Source organism: Sceloporus occidentalis, unplaced genomic scaffold (genome assembly GCF_023333645.1).
Source record: "Sceloporus occidentalis isolate IW3139 unplaced genomic scaffold, rSceOcc1.0.p SCAF_1, whole genome shotgun sequence".
Classification (NCBI taxonomy): domain Eukaryota; kingdom Metazoa; phylum Chordata; class Lepidosauria; order Squamata; family Phrynosomatidae; genus Sceloporus; species Sceloporus occidentalis.
Window position 1 is genome coordinate 64,656,268 of NW_028316981.1, and position 25,263 is coordinate 64,681,530.

Consider the following 25,263-nt stretch of genomic DNA (forward strand, 5'->3'; position numbering starts at 1 on the left):
AGGAGGTCGCTAAAATGAGTACCCAGATTGTTGGGGGCAAATTAGCTTACAGTTGTAAACCACTTACACACTGCTTAGGCAGTATGAAGCGGTATATAAATGAAGCTTGTTTGTTTACTTCTGTGTGCTGGATTTCCCATATAGGCTCATCTGTGCCTTGGTTAAATACTTTCTGTAGCAGGTCCAGACTATTATATCGCTTCTTGGTTGAACATGGATGAAAGATTACTGATGATGAACAGTCCAAATAGGACTTCAGCAGCCCCTCTTAAATGCTGATTTCTGTTCCCCTGATTAAGAAAATATAATCACACATTGCCTTCTTTTTTAAACAAACAAAATATCTCCACTTTAATATAAAATATTACAAGGAAGAAATAAAAAGAAATCAATAATTCACAAACACACAGAGGCTCTATATTGCATAAGAGCAGAGGCTGCTTGTGACAATTGAGCAAGTGTTCCTGGACAAGTAATACATTTCCGTCATTATCACACACACACACACACACACACACACACACACACACACACACACACACAGAGCCCTGGCTAATCTGGTAGCAATAAGATGGGGGAAAGTACAATTAAAAAGATAAGTACTAATGTTGCTGGGAACTTTTCGGAATAGTGAATAAGGACCATCAGCAAGATTTTCTGGGTCACAGCTGAGCCACAGGGGCACAAATGTAGATAGAGCCATGAACACAGGGAAAGGCTTACCTATTTATGGCTTTGTGGAACTAGAAAAATCTTGTGCTTCCACTCATACATTAAAACCTGAATTGGGGTGATGGCATTAGGCTGGAGATGGCATATGACCAAATTAGCAGAATGTTATCTGGATTATACCTAGTGTTCTACCTAGTACCTGTTTGGGCCATTAGCTGGTCAGGATACTGTACAGTCATTCCTCCTTATCCACAGACTTGCCATTCGCAATTTCGATTATTTGTGAATGGCAAGCCCTTGGAACAACTCCTCCCTCCTTCCTTCTCTTACTGAGGCAAGGCCTTGGCCGGTGCAGCCTTGCCTCAACCAGCGAGGCCTTCCTCTGGCTGGCACGGCCATATTCCCAGCAGGCGCAGCCAACACAAGGCCACACCGGCCGAGGCAAGGATGTGCTGCTGGAAGAAGACTGCACTGGCCGAGGCAAGGCACCCCATTGTGGACAATGGGACTTGAGTATTTGCAAAATTTTGTATTCACGGGGGGGGGGGTGTCTCGAATGGATGCCCCACGAATCTGGAGGGACGACTATATTTTCATTTTTTTTTAATTTTTTCTCTCTTTTTCTCTTTTTTTAAATTAGAATGTTTATTTACTACACAAAATCAATCTACTGATAAATAGAATTACAGAATCATACAAATGGTATCATACATCATTAATCACAATTGCACTACTTAACGTAACCGTTATCTTTGACAAAATTATATATGTTCATCAATGTACTTCCTATCTTGCTTTCATTAAATGATACTTTCATTTCTGTGACCTTCATTATACCTTTCGTTAATTCATTGTTTATTCTGCCTCTGTTCCTATCTATTCTTCAGCTTCACCCAAATAAAATTTAACTTTACTTGTGTATAACTACTTAATATCCATATTTTTGCCTAATTTCTTTTATTTTGTTCTCATCAGAACAGGCTAATTGTATTTTCTTTTTTCTCTAGACTGATATTTTTCTTAATTGATTTTTAACAAATAAAAAACTGTTTCAGCCAGTAAACAAGATACTTCCTCTGACCGTCCTTACATGAAATCATCTTGCAATACTAGAAAGGCTTGTCCGCTTTTGTTTCCAATGAATTATTACTGGTTGTTGTGTACCTACAAGTCATTTCCAATTATCACAGGGTTTTCTTTGCAAAATTTGTTCAGAGAGGGTTTGCCATTCCCTTCCTCTGGGGCTGAGAGAGTGTAACTTGCCCAAGGTCAAGTAGTGGGTTTCCATGGCCAAGTACAGATTCAAACCCTGGTCTCCAGAATTACAATCATAGGGGTTGTTCCCACTTAAGATTTGAAACAATTTAAAATACAACGTTTTTAATAAAATCGATTCAAAATAACATTGTTCTTATCCCGCTATCCGAATCGCTTTGTTCATCGTTCCCATCTGGTTATTTAAATCGAAGTTTTTACCTGCAAGCGTTCCTACTTGGCATGAAATCGGTGTTTAAATAAAGCGATTCTTCTCCTCCATACCTTATTTGGAGCTGTCAATCAATAGTACGTCAGAATGACGTAACGTTAATCCGGAATATTTGGAAGCGATTTATCTTTTGGCATCGTTTCCATTTCATTGACTGTTTGTGAATTTAGCTTTCCAGAGGAACTATGGGATAGGTTTTGCATGACAGCATCCCCTCTTCATGTCTCCCAAAAGACAGCCAGGGAGAATCCCTTCAGAGAGCACAGAGATCAATGGGAGAGGCTTCTGGCAAAGCGAAGCTCTTTCCAGAGGAACTATGGGATAGGTTTTGGAGGGCAGCATCCTGTCTCCCAAGACAGCCAGGGAGAATCCCTTCAGAGAGCACAGAGATCAATGGGAGAGGCTTCTGGCAAAGCGAAGCTCTTTCCAGAGGAACTATGGGAGAATCCCTTCAGAGAGCCCAGAGATCAATGAAGGAGGCTGCTGGAAAAGCAGGGAGGGGGCACTCTTCCCAAAGATTCTCTTTCCAGGGTTGGAGGAGAAGGCAGATTCCATTTGAGAAAGGGAGAGAGAAAGGCTCTATCCCCCCCCCCCCATTGATTAGAGCCCTTCCCTGCCTGGGCGAGATCAGATGTCTCCTCGCGAGGAGCCATCCCTTCCCTGCCTCTCCTCCGTTAGAAATGGGCTCTCCCCACACAGAGGGGAGGTTGCAATCCACCGGGGGAAGCCTTGAGCAGCCAGGACTTCAGGTGTTTAAAGCACTGAAGAGATTAAGCGCCTGTAAACCATTAAAATAAAAAATAAAAATAATCCTTATCTCTTATTGAAAGACCACAGCGGACAAAGGGGTGAGGGAAGCAAAAATGGCGACAGCCAGACGGATGGGGACAGAAAGGGCAACTCCCCCAAGGACAGCCCCATCGCACTCCGCTCCTCCCATTCATTTAACGCAATTTCAAAGGCTGTCGTTCCTATTTAAATGCTCCGGTTCCTAAATCGAATCAATGGAAAAACGTAGGTCGGACCCTAGTGTTTTTTTAACACGCGTTAAATGAGGAAAACTCGATTCAAAATTTTATTCCGCTCTACAATTCGATTTGTAGTGGGGACGATTGCGGGTTGCTCTAGAACCATTCTAGGTTTAAATCGGATCCTAATAGGAACGCCACTCCTTGGATTCGATTCAGAACGCGGGGTTTCACCTAGTGAGAACAACCCCATAGTCATTTTCATAATATTCAAATTAGCTGTGAAAATTACTTGACAATTAACATCAGCAGTTAACATCAACAATTTGAGGGGATGGAACATGGCATATATTCCTGCAAGTGTCCGCTTGTACTCTATAGGCATTAATCTTTTAATACTGAATGTTCAAGTTTAGTTAAGCTTTTAGAGGAGAGGGAAAGACTAACCAAGCATCTACATGTTAGAAAGTCAGTGCAGATTTCTGTTATAGTTTTGTCTCCCACTTGTAAGCTTACCATACCAAATGTCACAGGAAGGCCAAAGATGTGACTTAGTTCAAGAGACACTGAGGCATCTCCTGCCTAATAGTTTTCCAGCTCTTAAGTCTGTACAGCCCCTAAGTCTGAGGGCTATTCAGAAAGTGAAAATAATCCAGGATGAATCCAGGTTGAATCTCTGTTGTTCACATGCAACCCAAATGCACTTGATTCAGTTTGGCAAGGAGGGGCTGCCCAACCCCCCACTTAACCCGGGATAATCAATACCGCTTTTCCCCCAGTTTTTTTAAAAAAAGATTTGCATTGTTGACAGTGTGAATAACTGGTGCAAATAGACCCAGGACAATTTAGGATTAAACTCTGCATGCTTTGAATGCGTTTTGAATACATTCGCATCATTGACTCCATGTTTATTTATATGATGGCATGTGTGAGCAACTGAACTCCCAGAGATGCACACAGATGAGGATCCATAGTGTGAATAACAAACCTGCAAAGCGTGAGATCATTCACATTGTTCCACTAAAAATATGACGTCTGAATGACCCTTGTGACTGTGTCTATGTTCTCTCTGTGTGTGACACTAGCCTTCCATCTTCACAAACACTGGAAATCCAGGAATCCATCATTACAACAGATATTCGTAACATTTCTTCAAGAGGGAAGTTTTAAGATTCCCTTGAAATCAACGACAAAGAAAATTAAGGACTTTTAGATCTGCGGGAGTGGACATTTTGCTCATTTGAAGGGGAAAGCCGTGTTTATGACATGAATGATATGAAAGCAAGAGCATATGGTTTTTAAAAATGACCCACTAATCACCAAAACTTGCAAAGGTCTGATGAGCAGGCCATACTAGTTGGCTTTTTTCACTCTCACTCTTTTGCTTCAACCACAAATTCATCGCTAATTGCTGCTGAGGAAAACAAACTGTCAGGATGACAGTGGAGCTTAACACGCAGCCCTTGCGCTTATTGCTCATCAGGCAGAAAATGTCAGCACTCACATGGTGCTGGGGGCAAAGCCTCCATTTGTGCCAGGTTCGTTTAACGAAAAACAACAACAAACTGTTCCAAGTGCTCTTTAATCTTATTGCATCTTTTATGATCCTGTCAGTGGGTGGGAAAAGCCAATTACACATCTTTGGCATCCCTGCTCTTTTCTGTTAGAAAAGATAGTCACTGGCTTGAGGGGAGGCTTACATTTTAATTGAAGCATTTTTAATGATATTTACTTTCCCTCTATTCCCACATAATAAAAAGGCTACTCTATTCACATATGTACAATAGTGGCAACTTTCTGTGTTAGCATATGAAACTGGATTTGCTTTAATTTACTAATTTTGTTTAAGGGGAAGAGGACCAGCAATGTGGAGAGACAGTATAGGGTAGTGGCTTAAGTGTTGGATTGTGAATCTGGATACCAGGGAGATTATTGCATTATTATTAATGCAACATTATTGCCATGCTAACATTTTGAAAAATAAGGGTTGTGGCTTCCTTGATTGAATTTATCCACCTATAACATGGTCCCACACTTTTCCTAATACTTTGCCAAGCCTTATTGTATTTTCCAGTGAATCATATTTTCTCATGATATGTCCAAAAATGACAGCCTCAATTTAATCACCTTTGCTTCTAAAGAGAGATCATGCTTGATTTTGTCTAAGACTCATATATTTTGTCTTTTTTGCAATCCATATTATCCATTTAGGCTTGATTTTCTCTAAGATCCATTTATTTGTCCTTTTAGCAATCCATATTATCCACAGAACTCTTCCTCTGTACCACATTTCAGAATGCACTGATTTTCTTTCTGTTAACCTTCTATACTGATCACCTTTTGCAACCATAGATAGAAGCTGGAGGAATGCCTATTTGCATTTTGAAAACTGATACTTTCCATTATGCATTTGCCAACATATGTACTATCATTTGGCCCTTCAGGCTTCACATGACAATTTTTGCTCATATCTTTTCATATGCCGAATAAATGGTTTATAGAGTTCCTGGTCAAGAAATGTCTGGACTTTGAATCTTAATAGGTATGTACAGCTCATAGGCACTGTGCCAATGTAATTATGTATTTAAGTAGCCATATCATGTATTTATTTACATGTTGTCCTTTTATGGTTTTACATAGCTGCCAAAGATGGAAATATACACAGGCCAAAAAGCATCAGGCTTTATATAGATAGATAGATAGATAGATAGATAGATAGATAGATAGATAGATAGATTTAAAAATAATGAAACAGTCATCTTTTGTACATCTTGAGATTTGTCTCCAGTTTCCTTTGTGAATTCCATTGGATGCTCCCTAGTTTTGTTTTATTTTTTGTTTAAAAGCTGAGTCACCACACATTACCTTTATGGGGCAGGGAGAACAATCTTATGAATGTTGCAATGCACAGTTAAGACTTCAATTGAGATCTCCCACTTCAGTAAGGCTTATGTAAACACCTCGGCATCCATCTCAGAACCTGTTATTAGAAAAAAGGAAAATGGCTCCTTTCAGCACAAAGCATCAATACTTCCCAGCAGGACACTGACTGACAACACTCTCAGCTACAGAAACACATGACAGGAGCATTAAAATTATTGACTTCTCCCCTCAAGATTATCGACTGCTATCCAAGAGCTGTGAAAGCTGAATCTGATTAACTCTAAAAGGGGCACCAGGATGAAGGGAGATAAGTGGTGTTAGCTTGAGGAGAGGGGAAAATGGCATCCTTGGGTTCAAACCTAGAGGTCAGCTCCTTGACCATTCTTCAAGGGTAAATGATTACAGACGAAACAAAAAGGAAACTTTGCATTGAGCATGATGCTGTGAACAATGAGAAGACAAAATATTGCTTTAGACTGGCTGAGAGAAAACCTGTTACAATGGCCTGTTGGTATGTGCTGGGGTTTGGTTCCAGGACCCCATGTAGGTACCCAAATCCATGGCTACTCACATTCCATTAAATATAATGGCATAGAAAAATGGTGTCCCTTATATAAAATGGCAAAACCAAGGTTTGCTTTTTGGAATGTATAAGTTTTAAAAATATTTTCAAGCCGTAGATGCTTGAATCCATGGATAAAGAATCTGTGGATATGGAGGGCTGACTGTATGTTTAGGTGGAAGCACTCTTGTCTCCTAGGGGACAAGAAGCTCAGAGCTTTTCTGGAAGTGAGGACAGGACTATCATGCTTACAAGGTAACTCCTCTGCTACAACAAAGACATAAAGAAGGAATGATCAACTTTGTGAGGCTGAGCAGCCCAGCTGCCCCCTAAAACCGTTGAGGCCACATCCTTCCATTGTTATCATTCTCACTATTGCTACAGTTGCCACAAAAGCTCAGAGCCACAGTTCTAAGGATGAGCTTGGGAAGGTTTTTTTGGAGGCAGCTTGTTGTCATTGCTCTTTACATTGTTATGAAAGTGACGTGCTCCATTGCATGGCACGTGACTTGTTGTTGTCCTGATGTTTATATCCTACCTTTTCCTCAGAACTGGGACACAAGCTGGCTCACTGCTTTGTGATTACTTTTCATTGGCTACATAGATAAGTGTGTGTCTGTGTGTGAGAGAGAGAGCATTCTGTCAAAATTCTTTTATACCCTTTAAAAGTAACAAAAACTACAGGCTACACTAGTAAAAACAAAACAAAACTTCATTTCTATTTGTTGTGTTACTTTTGAAATGCAAATTTTGTTCAAGCCTTGATCTCAAAACATATGTGTAACTTACTTTCAGCTTGTTTTCTTGTCTTACTACTTTTATCTTCTTTTTATCTGTGACTTCCAAGCTCTTCTTTGAGGTGCAGGAGCATGGCAGAACATCCTTCTGCACCATAAAACCCTGGGAGAGCACAGAACAGAGTGTCTCACAGAATTTCATTGATGAAACAAAAGTAGGAAAAGCCAGTGCAATTTTACTAGTGATTTGGGCAGTAGACCTTGCAGCAGTGGCTAATTCGTCACTAGAAATGGTCTAAAGGGGTCAAAGAAACAGGGGTCAATGTTTTCATGAAGCCCACAGCTCAAGTACCTGTGGGATCCTGAAGGGATCTGCCTTAGTGGAACAGTAGAAGCCTTTAAAAAGGCATTAAAAATCCACCTCTTCCTACAAGCCTACCCTCCCAATTCCTTCTAAGATCATCTTTCCCCTATTGACTTTGACGTATTGATATTCATGATTTTAACATTATTATTGTATGTTTTTAACTATGCTTTTGGATTTAATTCGTTTTCATGTGTATTTTTAATATGTGAATTGTGGTATTGTTTTTACTGACTGTCTTTACTGACACTTGTACACCGCTCTGATCCTGGGAAAAGCGGTTAATAAATAAACAATTTATTTATTTTATTAAGTATTGCCCACCGTGTCATAAAGGAGGCATAGAATCCACATCAGACATTGATGTCACTTTCTGACTTCTATTTCTTCATCTGCTAAGAGTAGATCAACAGAAGTACCTCAGAATATTTATATGCATATATTCACCATCTCAAGATCTGAGTCTGGCAACCCTGCCTGTATTATGTGCCCATTTAAGGGTTCATTACTCCACCTCCATAAAAGATTGGTTGTGGTGCAACAAAAGTACAATATGTACTACAGACTTGAAATGGTATCACAATCTTTCAAGGACCTGAGATCATTTGGAAGAGAAACAGAAAAGGATGCAAATATAGTTTGTGGCCCTGTATCAATTAGTTACAGCAAGCCCTGTAAACCTATTGATAGGGAACAAGGCATTTTGAAAGGGGAACATGTTGCAGGACAAACATTGCGCGCTACAAAACTGGCAACTTGGTCTTAGCTCTCGAACCATTACATCTGTGATTTTGTACATCTGTTTCAATGTGTTTAGAAGTGCTGGACAGCACCAATTGGCCCTAGCTTCCCAGCATATATATGCCACAAGGAGATGGATGTGGTGGTCCCACATGAGAAATCACATACATTCTGTACCTTCTTCCTATAGAGAATTGCCCTCCTGTAAAGGAAAACTGAGAGAGCTGACATTGCATAATGGTTTGAGTGTTTGACTATGACTCTGGAGACCAGGGTTCGATTCCTGCTCAGCTATGAAACCCACTGGGTGACCTTGGGAAAGTCACACACTCTCAGCCTCAGGGAAAGTCAATAGCAAATCTCCTCCAAACAAATCTTGCCAAGAAAATGCCAAGATAGGTTCACCTTAGGGTTGCTACAAATAAGAAATGACTGGCAGGCACACAACAACAACAAACCCAAAGGAAAACTTAAGGGGCCTAAGGATGGGCTCCCTAACCAGGTCCTCCACTCCACATGCAGATATTTTTCTTGAAGCCTACTAGACTTTCTTTAGATGTTCATTTTTTTGAAGGTACTAAAATCTCAGGTGCTGGTGTGGGCTGCAAAGTTAGATGCCAGTAACCAGCACTATCTCTACTTCCAAGTATGGCTCTGGATCTCACCTGCATCCCAGAAGCATTCTTAGAAAATAAAAATGATAGAGAGCTGCGTCCAGAATTTCATTTCAAAGGATGACCAGTCACCCAAAAAAACAAAAGAAAAAAAGTAAGCTAAATATGTCATGGAATATACTGGGTGCTAGAGACTGTTTTGTTCTGTATGTCTTGCCTATGGTTTTGTGTAGGTCTTGCCTATTTGTTTGCTATTTTATGGGCTGTGTGTATGTGTAGTTTGGCTGCTTCCTTTGCCTGTGTGTACTTCTCTGAGCATTACCTGTTTGCATACTGTGAAATGAGCATGTTTTACTGTTTTTAATTTTTATTTTACTCTAATGATTTTGTTTCACAAAGGCAAATATGTGATTTGGCATGTAGGCCTCAAATGCCACCTTTACTTTACTTGGCTGGATTTAATTCTTGGCTGGATTTAATATTTCTGTGTTTCATCAGCTTGCTTTCTGTGAAATGGGTGCTGAAGAGAAACCTGGAGGTCTGTTCAGATGCCAACATTTATTTTATAATGTATTCTTTGTTTTATTTTTTATTGTCCAGGCCCTTCACTGCTCTGAGTTCTAGGGCTTTTCTCTCCACTGCTTCCCATATCTCTCCTCAGCCTTGTGGGATCCAAAGAATGGTTCTGTGTTTTGGAGATGCACTTTAGCTTTAGGTCTTTAGGAAGTTATATCTCTTTTACACCTCAATAGTTTCCTTTCTAGGAAATAGGTATCCTGTGACTGGCCATGTCCTGCATATTTCGTAAGCTTGTTCATGAGGCTCTCTGAAAAATATTACAAAGATGCCCAAAAGTTTAGGGACCACTGGTCTACAGCATAACACATTGTACACATTCTTCACAAATTCTTTTTCATTCTCTCTGAACAAAAAGGCATCGGTGCCCCCTACTGGAAGAAAGTTGAATACAAAAGCATCAGATGGATAGGTAGATACTTCAAATCTCTTGATTTAAATTTTGTAAATATAATTTTTAAAAGAATCTGCATTTTAACTTATCACAGAATGCAAAGTGTATATTGATTATGCTAGTATTTGAGTCTAATTTATTTTAATCTAATTTAAGTTTAAACCAGTGTAAGTTTAGCATCCTTAGAGATTTTTCCTCTCTTTAATGGTCCTAGCTTCTTTAATCATTGGTGACCTTGCTCCTTAGAATTGCTAGCTGCTGTGCACATACACTCTCCATTAGTCTTCAGGTCTTAAGTCCACAGACTCAGATACTTGACAGATTTTATTGATTTATTGAGTATTTATGCATATATATACCTTTATTCCGCTCTCTCTTGCTTCTGATTTTATCCACACAACAACTCTGTGAGATTGGTCAGTCTGGTCTCTTCCAACTCTACGATTCTATGATTCTATGAACGGGAGAGTGGTCAATGGTAACCACTCTCTGGTCAATGGTAACCTACTGAAATCTTTAGCTCCATGGGGGTTAAAATCAGATCTCCCAATCACTACTCTACACTGTCACAGAGGTTTATGCTTCAACTGATTGCTCATGTGAGGGAACAAAAATTCAAGCTGTCAGCCTCTGACTAAAAAACACAAAAGTCCCTAAGTAGTCAGGTTACTTAACCCAGAACATTAAACTTCACTGAATACAATGAATCAGATAAGAAGGATGTACAATGAAAACCACTGCACCTTCAGGATCAGGTTACTGGAAATGCTTTTAGCACAGAGAGTTCAGAAATAACTCCAATGAAAGAGAATGTGGCACATTCTAATATTTTCTTAAAGAGAGATAAGTGGTTTGTCCTCTGCAGATGATTTTACGCTGGCTGCCTAACCCTGGCAGGCAGGTCATATCCTTCATCCAAACATTTAGTTTTGATCCAAGTGTCCTGAACCCCAGCTCTGCCTTGAAAAACAGCAGGAGCTCAATCACGCTATCATTTGTATGCATGAGTCTCTCTGGAAGTAAATACAAGCTGTGCTCACACAACTGATGGAATAATCAATTCCCAGAAGAAAACACTCCCTTGGAAGGAGGCTTTGAGGACACGAGAGGGTGAAAATTTTGCTAGTGTCTGCTACATCGTAGCTCTTCTGTAGCCTGAAGGGAAAGCCCAAGGTATTCTGCAAACAGGTCACAGTTGCCAGCCCATACCAATGCACACACTGAGGCAGCTGGAACACTTGCCCCTAGGATCTTACCTTAAATTACTCCACAGAGGCTGGAGGAGGAATGAGCTGGATGTGATCAAACAGACTTGGAAATATGGGTGCAAAATGGAGAGGTGCAATCAGAAACCAATGGAAAAGATGACAATGTTTATCAAAGGTGATGTTCTAACAATTACAAAATAATTTTGCTCTTAACACCCATGGACTATGATCTGGTCCTATACCACCCTACATAGCTGTATTCCTTTTCACTTTACCACTGCCACCCTGCCCCAAGTTCATTCTGATGCCAGTTCTGATCATAGAATCATAGATCTCAGAATTAGAAGGGGCTGTAAGAACCAGGTAGTCAAACCCCTTGTTGTTGTTAACTGCCATCAAGTCAACTTCAACATATGGTGACCCTATGAATGAAAGACTTCCACATTATCCTATCCTCAACAGCCCTACTCACTGCTGACTCAGGCTATGGCTTCTTTGATTGAGTCTATCTGTCTGCAGTGTGGTCTTGATTGAGTCCATCCGTTTGCCATGCTGTCTTCTACATTGCCAGATTCACTGTATTTTTTAAGCTACATCTTCTCATGATATTTCCAAAGTATAGCAGCCTCATTTTACTCATCTTGGCTTCTAGGAAGAATTCATGTTTGATTTGCCATAGGACCCATTTATTTGTCTTTTTAGCAGTCCATAGTTTCTGACAAATCCTTTCCCATACCACATTTCAAATAAGTTTATTTTCTCCCTATCAACTTTCTTCACTGTCCAGTTTTCACAAGCATATATAGAAATGGGAAATACCATGTCATGGACCAGCCTGAATTTAGTATTCAGTGCTATAGCTTGACAGTTTAGGATGTTGCCTTGTTTATTAAAATTTCCACATACAATAAGAGTTTCATATATATAGAAACAAACAGCCTACAAAAAGAAGAAAACAGATAATAGAGAAAAGATAGAAAGATAGACTATAGATAGATATAATTAGGCAAGCAAAAGAAAGAAAAAAGAAAATCAGAAAAGTGACTTCTGAACTTCTCTTCAATGGTTATTAAAGCATATAATCAGACTATAACTCTCTCATCTATGAGACTAAATCTTCTTCCTTTCAATAACAAGTATTTCCTAATAGTCCACATTAAAAGTTATAAAATCACATACAAATTTCCTACAGAGAGTTTATAAAATGTTAGTAGTCTTTATCATATATTATTATTCATCTTTTCCTAAATTAAACTAAACAAGTCACTCCCTCTCACTAACTCTTCTGTTATAAAATATCAGGGTTACATACTGCTTAATTGTTTATCTTTTAAAAAAGCTCTCAGACTCATTATAATTATCTTTTTCTTTATCTGCTTCTCAAGACACCCCTCTCCTCTTAATTCCACTTCATAACAATATGTTTTGTAATTATCAAACCCTCCAACATACATATAAATCAGCCTTTATATCTTTTAAAATAATTTCTTAAGTTTCATATACCCCCCCCCCCCCAAAAAAAAAAAATTTATAATAACATCCCTTAAACTAGGTCAACATCAAGCATCAAGCAACAGGATAGCATCTTAACTCCAGTAAAACCAATCCTTATTTCTTTAGTCTCAAACATCAAAACAATTTCTGTAGCCATTTATTTTAAAGATAACCTTTGGGGTGTTGTTGTTGTTGTTGTTGTTGCCAAACCTTTGCAATTGCATCCAATAATCCTCAGTCATTAAAATAAAAAAGAACCTTCATATTGATTTTGTTAATTTATACTCATCATTCTCTCTTGCCAAAGATCTAGCTGAGAACCAAATATCATCATTGTCCTTCAGAAGCTCCCCCCCAAATATTATTGCCCTCTCAAATGACTTTACTGTAAATTTCATCCTTCTACCCTCCAAAATCTCAACTGCCTTTCAAGAAAATCATCCAACTACTGTTTTGCTTTCAAGCATTTCCAAAGTATCTGATGTTGTTCCCCTGCTCTGTTTTGTTACTGATAAATCTAATACTTTCCCTTGGTTCCTCCCAAATCACTTCTAAATCTCTAGATAAATCTTGGCCTCACTGCAAATCACCACCCATAGTTTTTTCTTCACACTCCATTTATCTCCCTTCAGTCCTCCTTCTCCATCCAATGCCCTGTTGTTTCTTCTGATTTTCTGTCTTCCCTCATATAAAAAATCTCAACTTTACAGTTCTTAAAGCATGAGCTTGGTGGAATTTGTCCTCCAGTCCCTGCCGTTTGCTCACTTCAAATTTATAGTCCCTATGAATTTAGCAAGGCTTCTGGAACATTGCGGGTGAGCTCTGTGCTCTCCTCCAAGAAGAGATTCTCCAGCCAGGACTTGTCTCCACCTTAGTGATTATTGCCACTGCAACTATTCCTTTCATGAAGCAAATATGTCAGTTGGCCATTACCTTACCTGGAAGTCATAGATAGAATCATAGAATCATAGAATCGTAGAGTTGGAAGAGACCACTAGGGCCATCCAGTCCAACCCCCTGCCATGCAGGAAATCCAAATCAAAGCATCTCTGACAGATGGCCATCCAGCCTCTGTTTAAAGACCTCCAAGGAAGGAGACTCTATCACCTTCTGAGGAAGTGCATTCCACTGTCGAACAGCCCTTACTGTCAGGAAGTTCCTCCTAATGTTCAGGTGGAATGTCTTTTCCTGTAGCTTGCATCCATTGTTCCGGGTCCTGTTCTCTGGAGCAGCAGAAAACAAGCTTGCTCCCTCCTCAATATGACATCCTTTCAAATATTTAAACAGGGCTATCATATCACCTCTTAACCTTCTTTTCTCCAGGCTAAACATCCCCAGCTACCTAAGTCGTTCCTCATAGGGCATGGTTTCCAGACCCTTCACCATTTTTGTCGCCCTCCTTTGGACACGCTCCAGTTTCTCAATGTCCTTTCTGAATTGTGGCGCCCAGAACTGGACACAATATTCTAGGTGGGGCCTGACCAAAGCAGAATACAGTGGCACTATTACTTCTCTTGATCTAGACACTATACTTCTATTGATGCAGCCTAAAATAGCATTGGCCTTTTTAGCTGCCGCATCACACTGTTCACTCATGTTCAACTTGTGGTCTACTTGGACTCCAAGATCCCTTTCACACGTAGTTTCATTCAGCCAGGTGTCACCCATCCTATATCTGTGCATTTTATTTTTCCGCCCTAAGTGCAATACCTTACATTTCTCTGTGTTGAATTTCATTTTGTTAGCTTTGGCCCAGCTTTCTAGTCTATTCAGGTCATTTTGAATCTTGATCCTGTCCTCTGGGGTATTAGCTATTCCCCCTAATTTGGTGTCATCTGCAAATTTGATAAGTATGCTCCCAATTCTGTCATCCAGGTCATTGATAAAGATGTTGAATAGCACTGGGCCCAGGACAGAGCCCTGTGGGACCCCACTGGTCGCTTCTCTCCAGGATGAAAAGTCCTAGGGGATTAGGATGTATACTGAGCATTTCCAATCTGTGGACCATTGTTTTGCAAGCCACCTTGAGTTCCTGTACTGGGAGGAAGGTGGGGTATAAATAAACATAAACATAAACATAATAATAATAATAATAATAATAATAATTGTATAATTCTAATTCTAATAATAATAATAATTGTTTTCCATATTTGTTGACAGATTTTAATTATAACTAGAGTAGTTTCTGTCTCTGTAGCTTGAAGCAGCCCTATGGGTATGTCATCTATTCCTGATGATTTACATTCCCCAAGAGCTCTGAGTGCAGCTTCCAGGTCACTTTCTAATACTGGAGGTTCATCTTCATATGGTTCTTCCTTGAATGAATCTGTCAGCCTTACATTTCTTTTATATGGGTCATCCATGTATAGTTTCCATTTTAATTTTCTTTCTACTTGGTAATGTAATGCTGGTCACAGAGCATCCCCTCTTTTCCCTTTGAGTTCTCCAATCTTGTAGAAGAGGTCTCTCATTCTTTCTTTTTTGTTGTCACCTTCTATTTCTCTGCATTTGTTATTATCTTTGCTCTCCTTGTGTCTAGGCACAAATCACTTAACAGATGTATTCTGTCTGAATTCTCTCTGAATTCTCTCTGAATGGTGCACATAGCTTTTGAAACCAAATTTCTTCATCATGCAAAAATGCTTAAAACTATGTAGGGTAAGGGATTGGGAAATTTTGATCTCAGAACCACTAGACCAGAATTCCTGATTGTTGGCCAAACTGGCTAGGGCTTCTGAGAGCTAAAGTCCAAAACATCTGGAGAACCGCTGCACTAGACATTGATTGCAATCCTACACGTTTACTCTATAGTAAGCTCTCCTGAACTTGAGCTTGTTCCCAAGTAAATAGATATTGGATTGTGCCTGCATTACAGTACTCATCTCAACTGAATAACATCTTGTATGTGCATGTGATGCATGCATATGGACACACACACACACATACACACACACACACACATTTGAAGAATGTTACCCATATCTACTGCTGTGCTAGTGAAAGGCACATAGACCAAGGGAAAGAAACAAACCATTTTCATTTTGCCTGATGAACGCAATTTTAAAGCACGTAAGAACAATAGCTCCTTATATAGGAAGCTGGCATGGTGCGTTTGCAAAGGCAACTGTGTTCAGTCAGATAATGGAGGAGCCCTGGCTTCTGTGGTAAGTTCTATATAAACTCATTTCCTTCCTGGAGTTTTTGTATTTGGTCCACTGCTGGAAGACGTAGAAGCTTCTCTAGGAAGAAGCTAGCACCTATTTATACAAAACAAAACGAGGTAAGCGGTACATTCCACAATCTTTTGAGCTGTAATTCTAGGATCATTTTGTTTTGTTTTGCACTGCTTAACTCATTTGTTAAGCTACACAGGCCATTTTTCAGAGTAATATTTGCTCATCTGCCTTTAGGCTGCTAGAATTTGGTTACCAGTTTCTGCTAGATTTCATGTCATGGCATCACTTTGGACAGATACACAAAATCAAATCTCAATCTATGTAGTCACTTTTTTGTTATTTTCTACAAATATTTTTCTACAAATATTTTTACATCTACGGTAAGTGTTAGGGGAGGGTGTTTCTTTGGGTTTTGGAGATTTATTATTATTATTGTTGTCTACAACCTACCATGACAGCCAGTGTAGTGTAGCGTAGTGGTTTGAGTGGTGGACTATGACGCTGGAGACCAGGGTTTGAATCCTTGTTCGCTATGGACACTCACTGGGTGACTTTGGACAAATTCTCTCAGTGTCAGAAGGCAAAGGCAAAACCTCCTCTAAAAAAATCTTGTCATAAAAATCCCATTAGAGGTTCACCTTAGGGCCATCATAATGTGGAAACAACTAGAAGGCACACAACAACAAACTACCCACTTAGAATTCTTGGCAAAAAATGCTATCCTGATAGAGAGCAGATGGAGGAGCAATTAGAGTGTTAAATAAAGACTGGGAGAATTTCAAACTCAAACCTTCTTTGGCTAGAAAACTTAGCAGGTAACCATGAAATATTCACTGTTCTAAAACCAATTCATTGGGGTGTTGTGACGTTTAAGAAGAATACCCAAGTGTGGCATCCTAAACTTTTCAAATGGGGCCAATGTAATAAATAATGTACCAAATACATGTTGATCTTGGTTTTAAACACAGGTGGAAACCATTTAGTCTCTGATAGCTACAGTCTCTTGGTAATAATATGTGTTTTTGCGAAGGAGGTGAACAAAGCTGGAAATCAGACATGTTGTCCATGTCTGATTTCCTAAGCATGGTTTTGCCTTTCCTCTTCTTACTTCTCTCACCTTCCATGCTGCTCTTTCATCAGAGTTCATTGCCTAAGGACAACCACCCTGCCCAGCAGAGTCACCATTGAACAAAAGGAAACTGCAGTGGGACCCAGGAGGAGAAGGCAGCGTGGGGCTTATAGGTGAGACTCGAAGATCCCTGTGACCTTCACCTTCTTATCTCTGGTCTAAAATCTATCCAACTATTCACAAAACAGAAGACAGAGGCTGCATCTGCACTGCAGAAATAATCCAGTTTGACTTGGCTCAGTGCTATGGAACTCTGGGGATTGTAGTTTGTTGTGGCACCAGAACTGTCTCACAGAGAAGGCTAAATGTCTCACAAAACTACAGTTCCCAGAATTCCATAGCATTGAGCCATGGCAATTAAAATAGTGTCAAACTGGGCTTTTTCTGCAGTGTGGTTGCAGCCTTAGGCCTAGTGATGAACAGAAGGACATGTCCTTTCAGTTCTGAGACTATCCTAAATCTTCTCTACAGGCAATGTGGCTCCAAGAATGGCTTAATAGATGACAGCTCTGACCATGGCTCAATGCTACCTAGTTGTATCCTACACCACCTCTTCCTATCAATAACCTCAGAGACAGATCAGGACAATGTTGTTCTTTTGGGGGGTTCTTCTAGTCTCATTTTTCACAACCAGGTGTACTTGTCCACATTTGACATACGAAGTAATCTTGTTGGCTTCCCAAGTGAATGGTAAGATATGCAATGTTTCTTCCATACATTGGTCATCTGCAAATAAACTTAATTGGCTTTACTGTGATGAAGGGAACATTTGGATATTTCTGCTTGTAACTCTTGGCTCCAATGATACAAAAATGTGCATCTTATGTAAATGTATTGATAGATTGTCCCCTTTCAGAGGAAAGGCAAAGCAATTACTTCCATGCATGCCTAACAATATATTTACAATATTTCAATTCAGAATTGCCTGCTGTAGTTTAGAATTATTTTTCCTAGCTTAATCCTGTGCCTAATATATATAATAATCAAACCTGGGATGAATGGGGCGCACACCCATGGCATGCATGCGCCGCCACGCCGCAATGCCGCCATGCTGCCATGTGCACAAGCCCCATTCATTTAAATGGGGCTTGAGCATAGGCAGTATTTGTTTTATGCGGGGAGTCCGGAACAGATCCCCACGTAAACAAAGGGCGCACTGTAAATAAAACAAGAAAGATAAGTACCCATCCTTTTTCGAAGCCAGAGCTGTTAAAACAAATCGCTGATGCAAGGGCGGGGGGGGGGGGGAGAAAAGTGAATGAATGTGTGCCTCAGAATTCCTGTTTGAGTCCCTGCGTGCTCCTCTCTCTCTCTCTCTCTCTCTCTCTCTCTCTCTCTCCCTGTGTGTGTGTGTTTGTCTCCTGCTTCAGACACAGTGATCCCCATACTGTCCCCTTTAAAGGATTTTGGACTTCAGCTCCCAGAATCCCAGGCTATTGAACAACATGGCTCAGGCTTCTGGGAGCTGAAGTCCAAAATTCCTTAAAGGGGACAGTCTGAGGATCACTTCAGCCTTCCCTCCGAGCCAGAGCTCTTAAAGCTACTGAGAGAAGGCAGGGACACACACATAGAGATTTGTCATGGTCTACGTATGAAATTCAATTGTGCATTTGATCGCTTTTTTGGGATGCATGTGCTTTTATCATTATCGGAATGGAGACACATTTGGTCCCATCGTGTGAATACCATTCATGCATTTGCACGCAAGTGTAGATTGATCTTGGATTCTGCACGTGATAACAATGATTTGCATGTGAAAACCATTTTGAGTTAATAATGAGTTCTTACCATTTTAAACTTCCACTTTTCCCCGATGTGATAAACTCCCTAGGACTACAAGCCTGGAGACCAGAGTTTGATTCCCAGCTCAGCCATGGAAACCCAGTCTCAGTCCCAGAAAACCTGTGATAGGGTTGCCTTAGGGTCACCATATGTCAGAAGGGACTTGAAGCCATGCAACAGCAACAACATGTCCTTTTAAAATTCCTTTAAAACGGGGTTGGGCAAGCATCATTTTTCATTCTGCCTTCAAGTGTGATATCATGTCATTTCTGGTTTTTCAGCTGATTATCTGATTTGAGAGAAATAATGGGTTTTTTTTAAAGTAGTGTTGGGGACAGGGGGTAAAACTGCCATCACCAATAAAACCTTTAAAACATATTTGATCTGGAGTTTTGAGGGGCCACATGTGGTACACAGGCCTCACTTTCCTCACCCTATATTTAAAGGGATGGGAATCTTACAGTTTCTCTAAAGTTCAGTTCAAGTTTAGCACCTCATTGATATAGGAGCCACTAGTAGCATCAGGTGATGGACAGTTTTCCCCACCTTTATCTGTGATACATCATTTATGCATGCAAGCCACCATGACACTGCTGTCATCAGTGAGCATGCATCTGTGAAGTGGCCATCAGAAGCAAAACAGAAAAGAGGAGGTGCAAGGACATTATTTAGGCAACTGGAGGGGGAGACAGATTCCTTCATCCCTCTGTAATGGACCAAACATGTGATACAAGTTATATTTAATCATTGGCAGGAAGCTACAGAATACAGGGAACCATTTTATTGTACATCTGCATCTGGTGTACTACGGTAACCTTCCCTTTGTGATTTGGCAATATGATACAGAGGAAGCCAGAATGGTCTAATAGTTTGAGCATTGGACTACAACTCTGGAGACCAGGGTTCAAATCCACTTGATGACCTTGGGCATGTCACACTGTTTCAGCCGCAGAGAAAGGCAAAGGCAAGCCCCCTCTGAATAAATCTTGCCAAGAAAACCCTGTGATAGGGTTGCCATAAGTTGGAAATAAAGGATAATAATAATAATAATAATAATAATAATAATAATAATAACAACAACAACAACATGATGATACAGTCACCCTGCCATAGTTTAGTTATCTATGGCCCGGTACACACCTTTGGGAATGTCCAGAGCGGCAGTGGCCTTTTTTCCTCCGTATGGAAGCCGCAGATGCCAAACCGCGCAGCTTCCCTCCACAGGAAAAAGAACCCGAGGAAAGTGGGTTCTTTTTAAGCCGCAGGGGCGGTCTAACAAGTGCGCCACTGGCGCACTCGTTAAGTAAGCACCATGCGGCAATGTGTGGATCCCGCACGGCGCTTACATAACAATGGCAGCGCCCATATACACAGGGTACCACCATTGTTACGCCACCAGTACGTTCTAGGGTTAGAGACCGTACGGTTGCCACATGGTACCTAACCCTAGACCCGGCGCTGGTATGCTGCTTTATGGCGGTATGTACCACGCCTATATAAACTCATAAAGCTAACCTAGGCTGCATCCACACTTTAGAAGGAATCCATTTTGACACCATTTTAACTGCCATGGCTTTGTCATAGGGATGTAGTTTTACAAGGTTTTTAGCCTTCTCTGGCAAAGAGGGCCGGTACCTTACAAAACTACAATTCCTGGGATTCCATAGCATTGAGACATGGCAGTTAAAGTAATGTCAAACGGGATTATTTCTGCAATAAATATGCAGCCCTAGTAAGAATTTATATGCTCACCATGTTAACAAGTCATCCACATGAACTCTAATCTGGAGTCAATTTAATCTTTTTTAGACAAAATTGGCCCCATATTAGAGTTCATCTGGATGACAACTTGTCACAGTGATCATGTAAAGTGCAAAGTACCTTGATTTAAATAAAAGGCCACAGGAGAGAATGGAAGAGCTCCTGGATGTTCAGTGACCTGAACAGGGTGAAATGAGGGAACTGAAGAAACAGAATACATAAATAATCATAGCACCTCTGGACATTTACTAATGCATGAGTCAGTATCTTATATTCCAGACACCAAAATGATTATCTGCCTTCTCAGATCTCTCAATATTTATGTAACAAATCAATCTCCTTAACATATAAGGCCCTGAACCAAAACCAGTAGACGCCCTATATAGCCTTCCTAGGCCATTTTTAGCCAGTTTGGGCAATTCCATTTTCTGATTTGTTTTGTTTGTTGTTTTTATAAAAGTGGGATAGGTAGGTTAGACAATAACTGCTGAGTAGTGCATGGAGTGAATACACAGAAGCAGCACAAGTCTCCTGTAATTTTTTCCTCCTTCTCTGTAAAATTCAAGGGCACTCAATGCCACATTGTTTGGAAGGCATTGTGTGTGCAGCATATGTCCCAAAAGCTCCAGGCAGGCACATTTTGCATTTTGGTTTTGCATTATGAGACAGAACAAACCATTATTCTCTGCTTTTTGTTGCCATACAGCTGCAAGCATGGATAGAGTGAAGATTTCTACAGCTGAAGGATTCTTCATGTTACTGCTTTTAAATGCAGCCCAAGCTACACCCTGTCCTCCCTGTTTGTGTGAACCACTTGCAGAGTTCTGGGGTGGCTGGACATTGGACTGCAGTTTTTTAAGACTGAAAGAAATTCCTCCCCTGCTTCCTAATGTCAGAATTCTTTATCTGCAAAACAACAGTTTGACCACTGTTCCTTCTGGTGCCCTGGACCACTTAAACCTGAAGGAAGTTGATTTTTCCAACAACCCTTGGCATTGTGACTGCTCTATTTTGTATCTCAAAAAGTGGCTGGAAGACTTCAACCAAAGTGCTCTGGCCAAGGTCACATGTGCAACTCCAATTTCGGTCAAGACAAAAGCCTTGAGTCAATTGAATGGGAATGAACTGGAAGGATGTAGGAAGCCTCTCCCAATCAAATGCCTTGATTTCTTTTGGAGGGACATTGCTCTGATTTTTATGGCAATCATTGCCTTCATTTTATCATTCTGCATTCTGCAACGCGCAAAAAAATTAGCCTCTAAGGCAGCCAGAAAGCTGCATTCCTCTGAAATCCCACTATTGCAAGTTCATGACCTGGAAAACCAGAAGTCAAAATGAAGTGTTACAGTGGCTAAAAGCCTTTCAACAAGAACATGAGAGTTATCTATTGAGAAAGTCATCATTGTACAAATGGAGGGAACATGCAACCATTATGGTGTGACTCTTAATGCTGTCACTCATTCTCATTTTTCCCCTTCATGTTTTTTTAAACATCTTTTGACTGAACAAGTAAACTATGGACCTGGACAGGCCAAAATAAAGCTGCTTCAGGTCACTTTGGAGGTATGCTGTTTAAATGACACACACATCTTAAGAGCCCAGAAACTGCACCCAAGCTGTGCTCCAGCCCTTAGGACTGGAGCATGGCTTTGGCGCAGCTTCCAGCCTCTTACGACACCTGCATCATTGAAATAGCATACCTCCAAAGTGACCCAAAGCAGCTTTATTTTTGCCTGTCTGTTGGGGCCCATAGGTTCAAAAACTTTCACAGATATTTTTGTTCCATTTCAATTGATCAGATAAAAATATTACTATAACAGACTTTGGAATTTGTCTTCTGGTCAGCATGGCTACCCCTGCATCACCATTACTAAACATATTCTTAGTAGTAAAAGCATAGCACCAGTTCTGTTTTGTTTTGTAGCTAGTCTGTATTTTTCAACATGGTAATAACTACTGTTAGAATAAAACCCAACAATAAGTAAGATGTATGGCTGCATAAATTATTTTGTAGTACATTATTACTACATTTGTTAACAGTACACCAAAGGGTCATGTAAATAGGCTCCACAACATCTGCTATTGTGGCATTCAGCTATATAAGCATTCCCAAAGCAAATCAATAATACTGATATTATGCAAATCTTGTTCTCAAGCTAAGTAGCATTTAAAATGTGGCTATATGTATGAAACAAGTAGAGTTATTTTACTTCAGATTAATCTGTATACACCCCCCCCAAAAAAAAAAAACTTACACACTGTCACCTATATTGATGTGGTCTGTAGTGCTCAGTTAGCATTATACAGTGTGATGCATGAATTTATTGAAGCAGTTTTTCATCACTCAATGAAAGCTTGCCAGTACCAAGAAACCAATCTGTAAGGTAGGATATATGGCCTGCATTGTATAGCATTACTTTATATCCCCATGAATAAGGAGTCACAGGCCTGGTACATACCTCCCCATCAGGGTGGGCTGGAGGTGTCCAGTTTTCCCCTGGAGAGACGCCGCAGCAGCCACACTGTGCGGCGTCCCTCCGCCCCAAAAAGAACCTGGAAAAACTGGGTTCTTTTTCTGACACCGTGTGGATGTCAGGAGTGGGCCATTGACACACTCATGACGTAAGCGATGTGCAGCAACATCTGTACAGTGCATGCCGGTTACGTCATCATGGCGGTGCCCATGTGGACAGGACGCCGTCATGATGCCACCGCTATCATGTGCTAGGGTTCTGGAGCGTGTGGCTGCTGCACACTTCAGAATCCTAATATTGGTGGCAGCACACTGCTTTTGGCCCATCTGTCCTGGACCACAGTCTCACATTTTCTCCAGGTATTCTAGGAATATAAGCACAACTGTCTCCAACAACTGGATGATTCAATTTCTCAGTTGTAACACTGAACCTTTAGTACTACTGTATTTCCAGCGGAGCTTACAGTCCTTACTACTAGCTTTTTAAGGCCAATACTGATTTTGCTTCCAGTAACTTTGGCTATAAACATACAGTTACAACTACATCAATACATCCCTGATGTAATCTGCCCTATATCTCCCACTCCATACTTTATTAGGTTAGAGTAGGATACCATTTGTTATTTAACATATTTCATTAAAAATTGTGCAAGAAATTTGTTGGTTTCAATAAAGCATACCTATGCTTGCCACAGTACTAAAGCTTTTGGTTTTTCTCTTTCAAGACTCTCTCCCTTTCATTCACTCTCTCACACATTATGATTGCCAAGTTCTCACTTATACCAGACATGTTTCACAGGAATTTATGATAGCAATCTGTACTGTTTCTCAGTAATTGTTGTCAGGATGTCAAAACACCTGTTTTTAAAAAAGATCAAGTGTCCATCCAGTGTCCGCCATGGTGAAGAGACCATGGCAGAGGAACAGAGATACGAATGAATGACAGAATGACTAAGAGAGAGTTGATGTCCTGTTTTCAGGAGGGCAAATATGAGAGACTAAAAATCCAGAGTCCATATCAGTAAAGTGTCCCCCAGTCAGTAGACACACAGCCTGAGACAGCCTTGACAGACTGGCATCAAAGGTTGGCATTGGGGTGGAGTGGGGCATGGCATCCGCACGGCGTACACTCTGACCCACCCCCATGCAGGCGTGCCACCACACGCCCCACCACACGCCCCACCACATGGCGGGCGGCATCACAGCACTCCTCTGGCACTGTGTCCAGATGATGCAGTGCCAAAGGAGTGCTGAAAAGTCAAAGCAGCAGTGGCTATTGGGTCATTTCAGTGGCACAAAAGGAGCCACTTTTTGTGGCTCCCTTTTGAACTGTGGAAAGACCAGATTGGGGCAGCAGCGTGTAGTTGCCAGAGCACCAATCCAGCAAAGACAGAAGTGGCTGCAGGCTTCCCCTGAGGGGTGGTCTGTTCAGTCCAAGAGTTCCTACACAATTACACAACTATCATTCCACTTTAACTGCCATGAATGCATCCTATTAAATCCTGGGATTTGTATTTTGGTGAGGCACTAGAACTCTCTGATTGAGCACCCCTCATTGAACTGCAGATCCCAGAATTCCATGGCAGTAAAATATGGAATCATATGACTGCAGTTGTGCAATGAGAAAATCAGTATATCAGCAAAAATCCCAGGGTTCCATAGGATGGAGCTATGGCAGTTAAAATGATAGTGATCTGCTAAGATTGTGTAATGTGGATATACCCAAGAAAAGTTCTACCAGAGAGCTAGGTAGGCCAAGTGCGGGGCATCAATGCCACAAAACAAACAGGGTCTAAGCATTCCATTTTGAAGCAGACAGTGAGCAGGGCTAGTTCAATAGGCAACATCATAGAATCATAGAATCATAGAGTTGGAAGAGACCACAAGGGCCATCCAGTCCAACACACTGCCATGCAGAAATTCTCAATCAAAGCATCCCCAACAGATGACCATCCAGCCTCTGTTTAAAGACCTCCAAGGAAGGAGACTCCACCACTCTCCGAGGGAGTGTGTTCCACTGTTGAACAATCCTTACTGTCAGGAAGTTCCTCCTAATGTTGAGGTGGAATCTCTTTTCCAGGTGCTTGCATCTATTGTTCTGGGTCCTAGTCTCTGGAGCAGCAGAAAACAAGTTTACTCCCTCCTCAATATGACATCCCTTCAAATATTTAAACAGGGCTGTCATATCACCTATTAACCTTCTTGTCTCCAGATTAATCAGCCCCAGCTCCCTAACTCGCTCC

General features: G+C 40.7%; 1 protein-coding gene across 1 annotated transcript; it reads left to right on the forward strand.

Annotated features, from left to right (window-relative positions):
- Positions 1–15,917: 15,917 nt before the first annotated feature.
- On the forward strand, positions 15,918–23,596 carry GP9 (glycoprotein IX platelet). The gene is made up of 3 exons (XM_089498643.1): positions 15,918–15,979; positions 17,016–17,117; positions 21,254–23,596. The coding sequence occupies exon 3, from the start codon at positions 21,262–21,264 to the stop codon at positions 21,883–21,885; it is 624 nt and encodes a 207-aa protein (XP_089354769.1). The 5' UTR covers positions 15,918–15,979; positions 17,016–17,117; positions 21,254–21,261; the 3' UTR covers positions 21,886–23,596.
- Positions 23,597–25,263: the final 1,667 nt, after the last annotated feature.

Excerpts from the sequence above, each read along its gene's own strand:
- GP9 (XM_089498643.1), top strand. The coding sequence starts at position 21,262 with ATGGATAGAGTGAAGATTTCTACAGCTGAAGGATTCTTCATGTTACTG.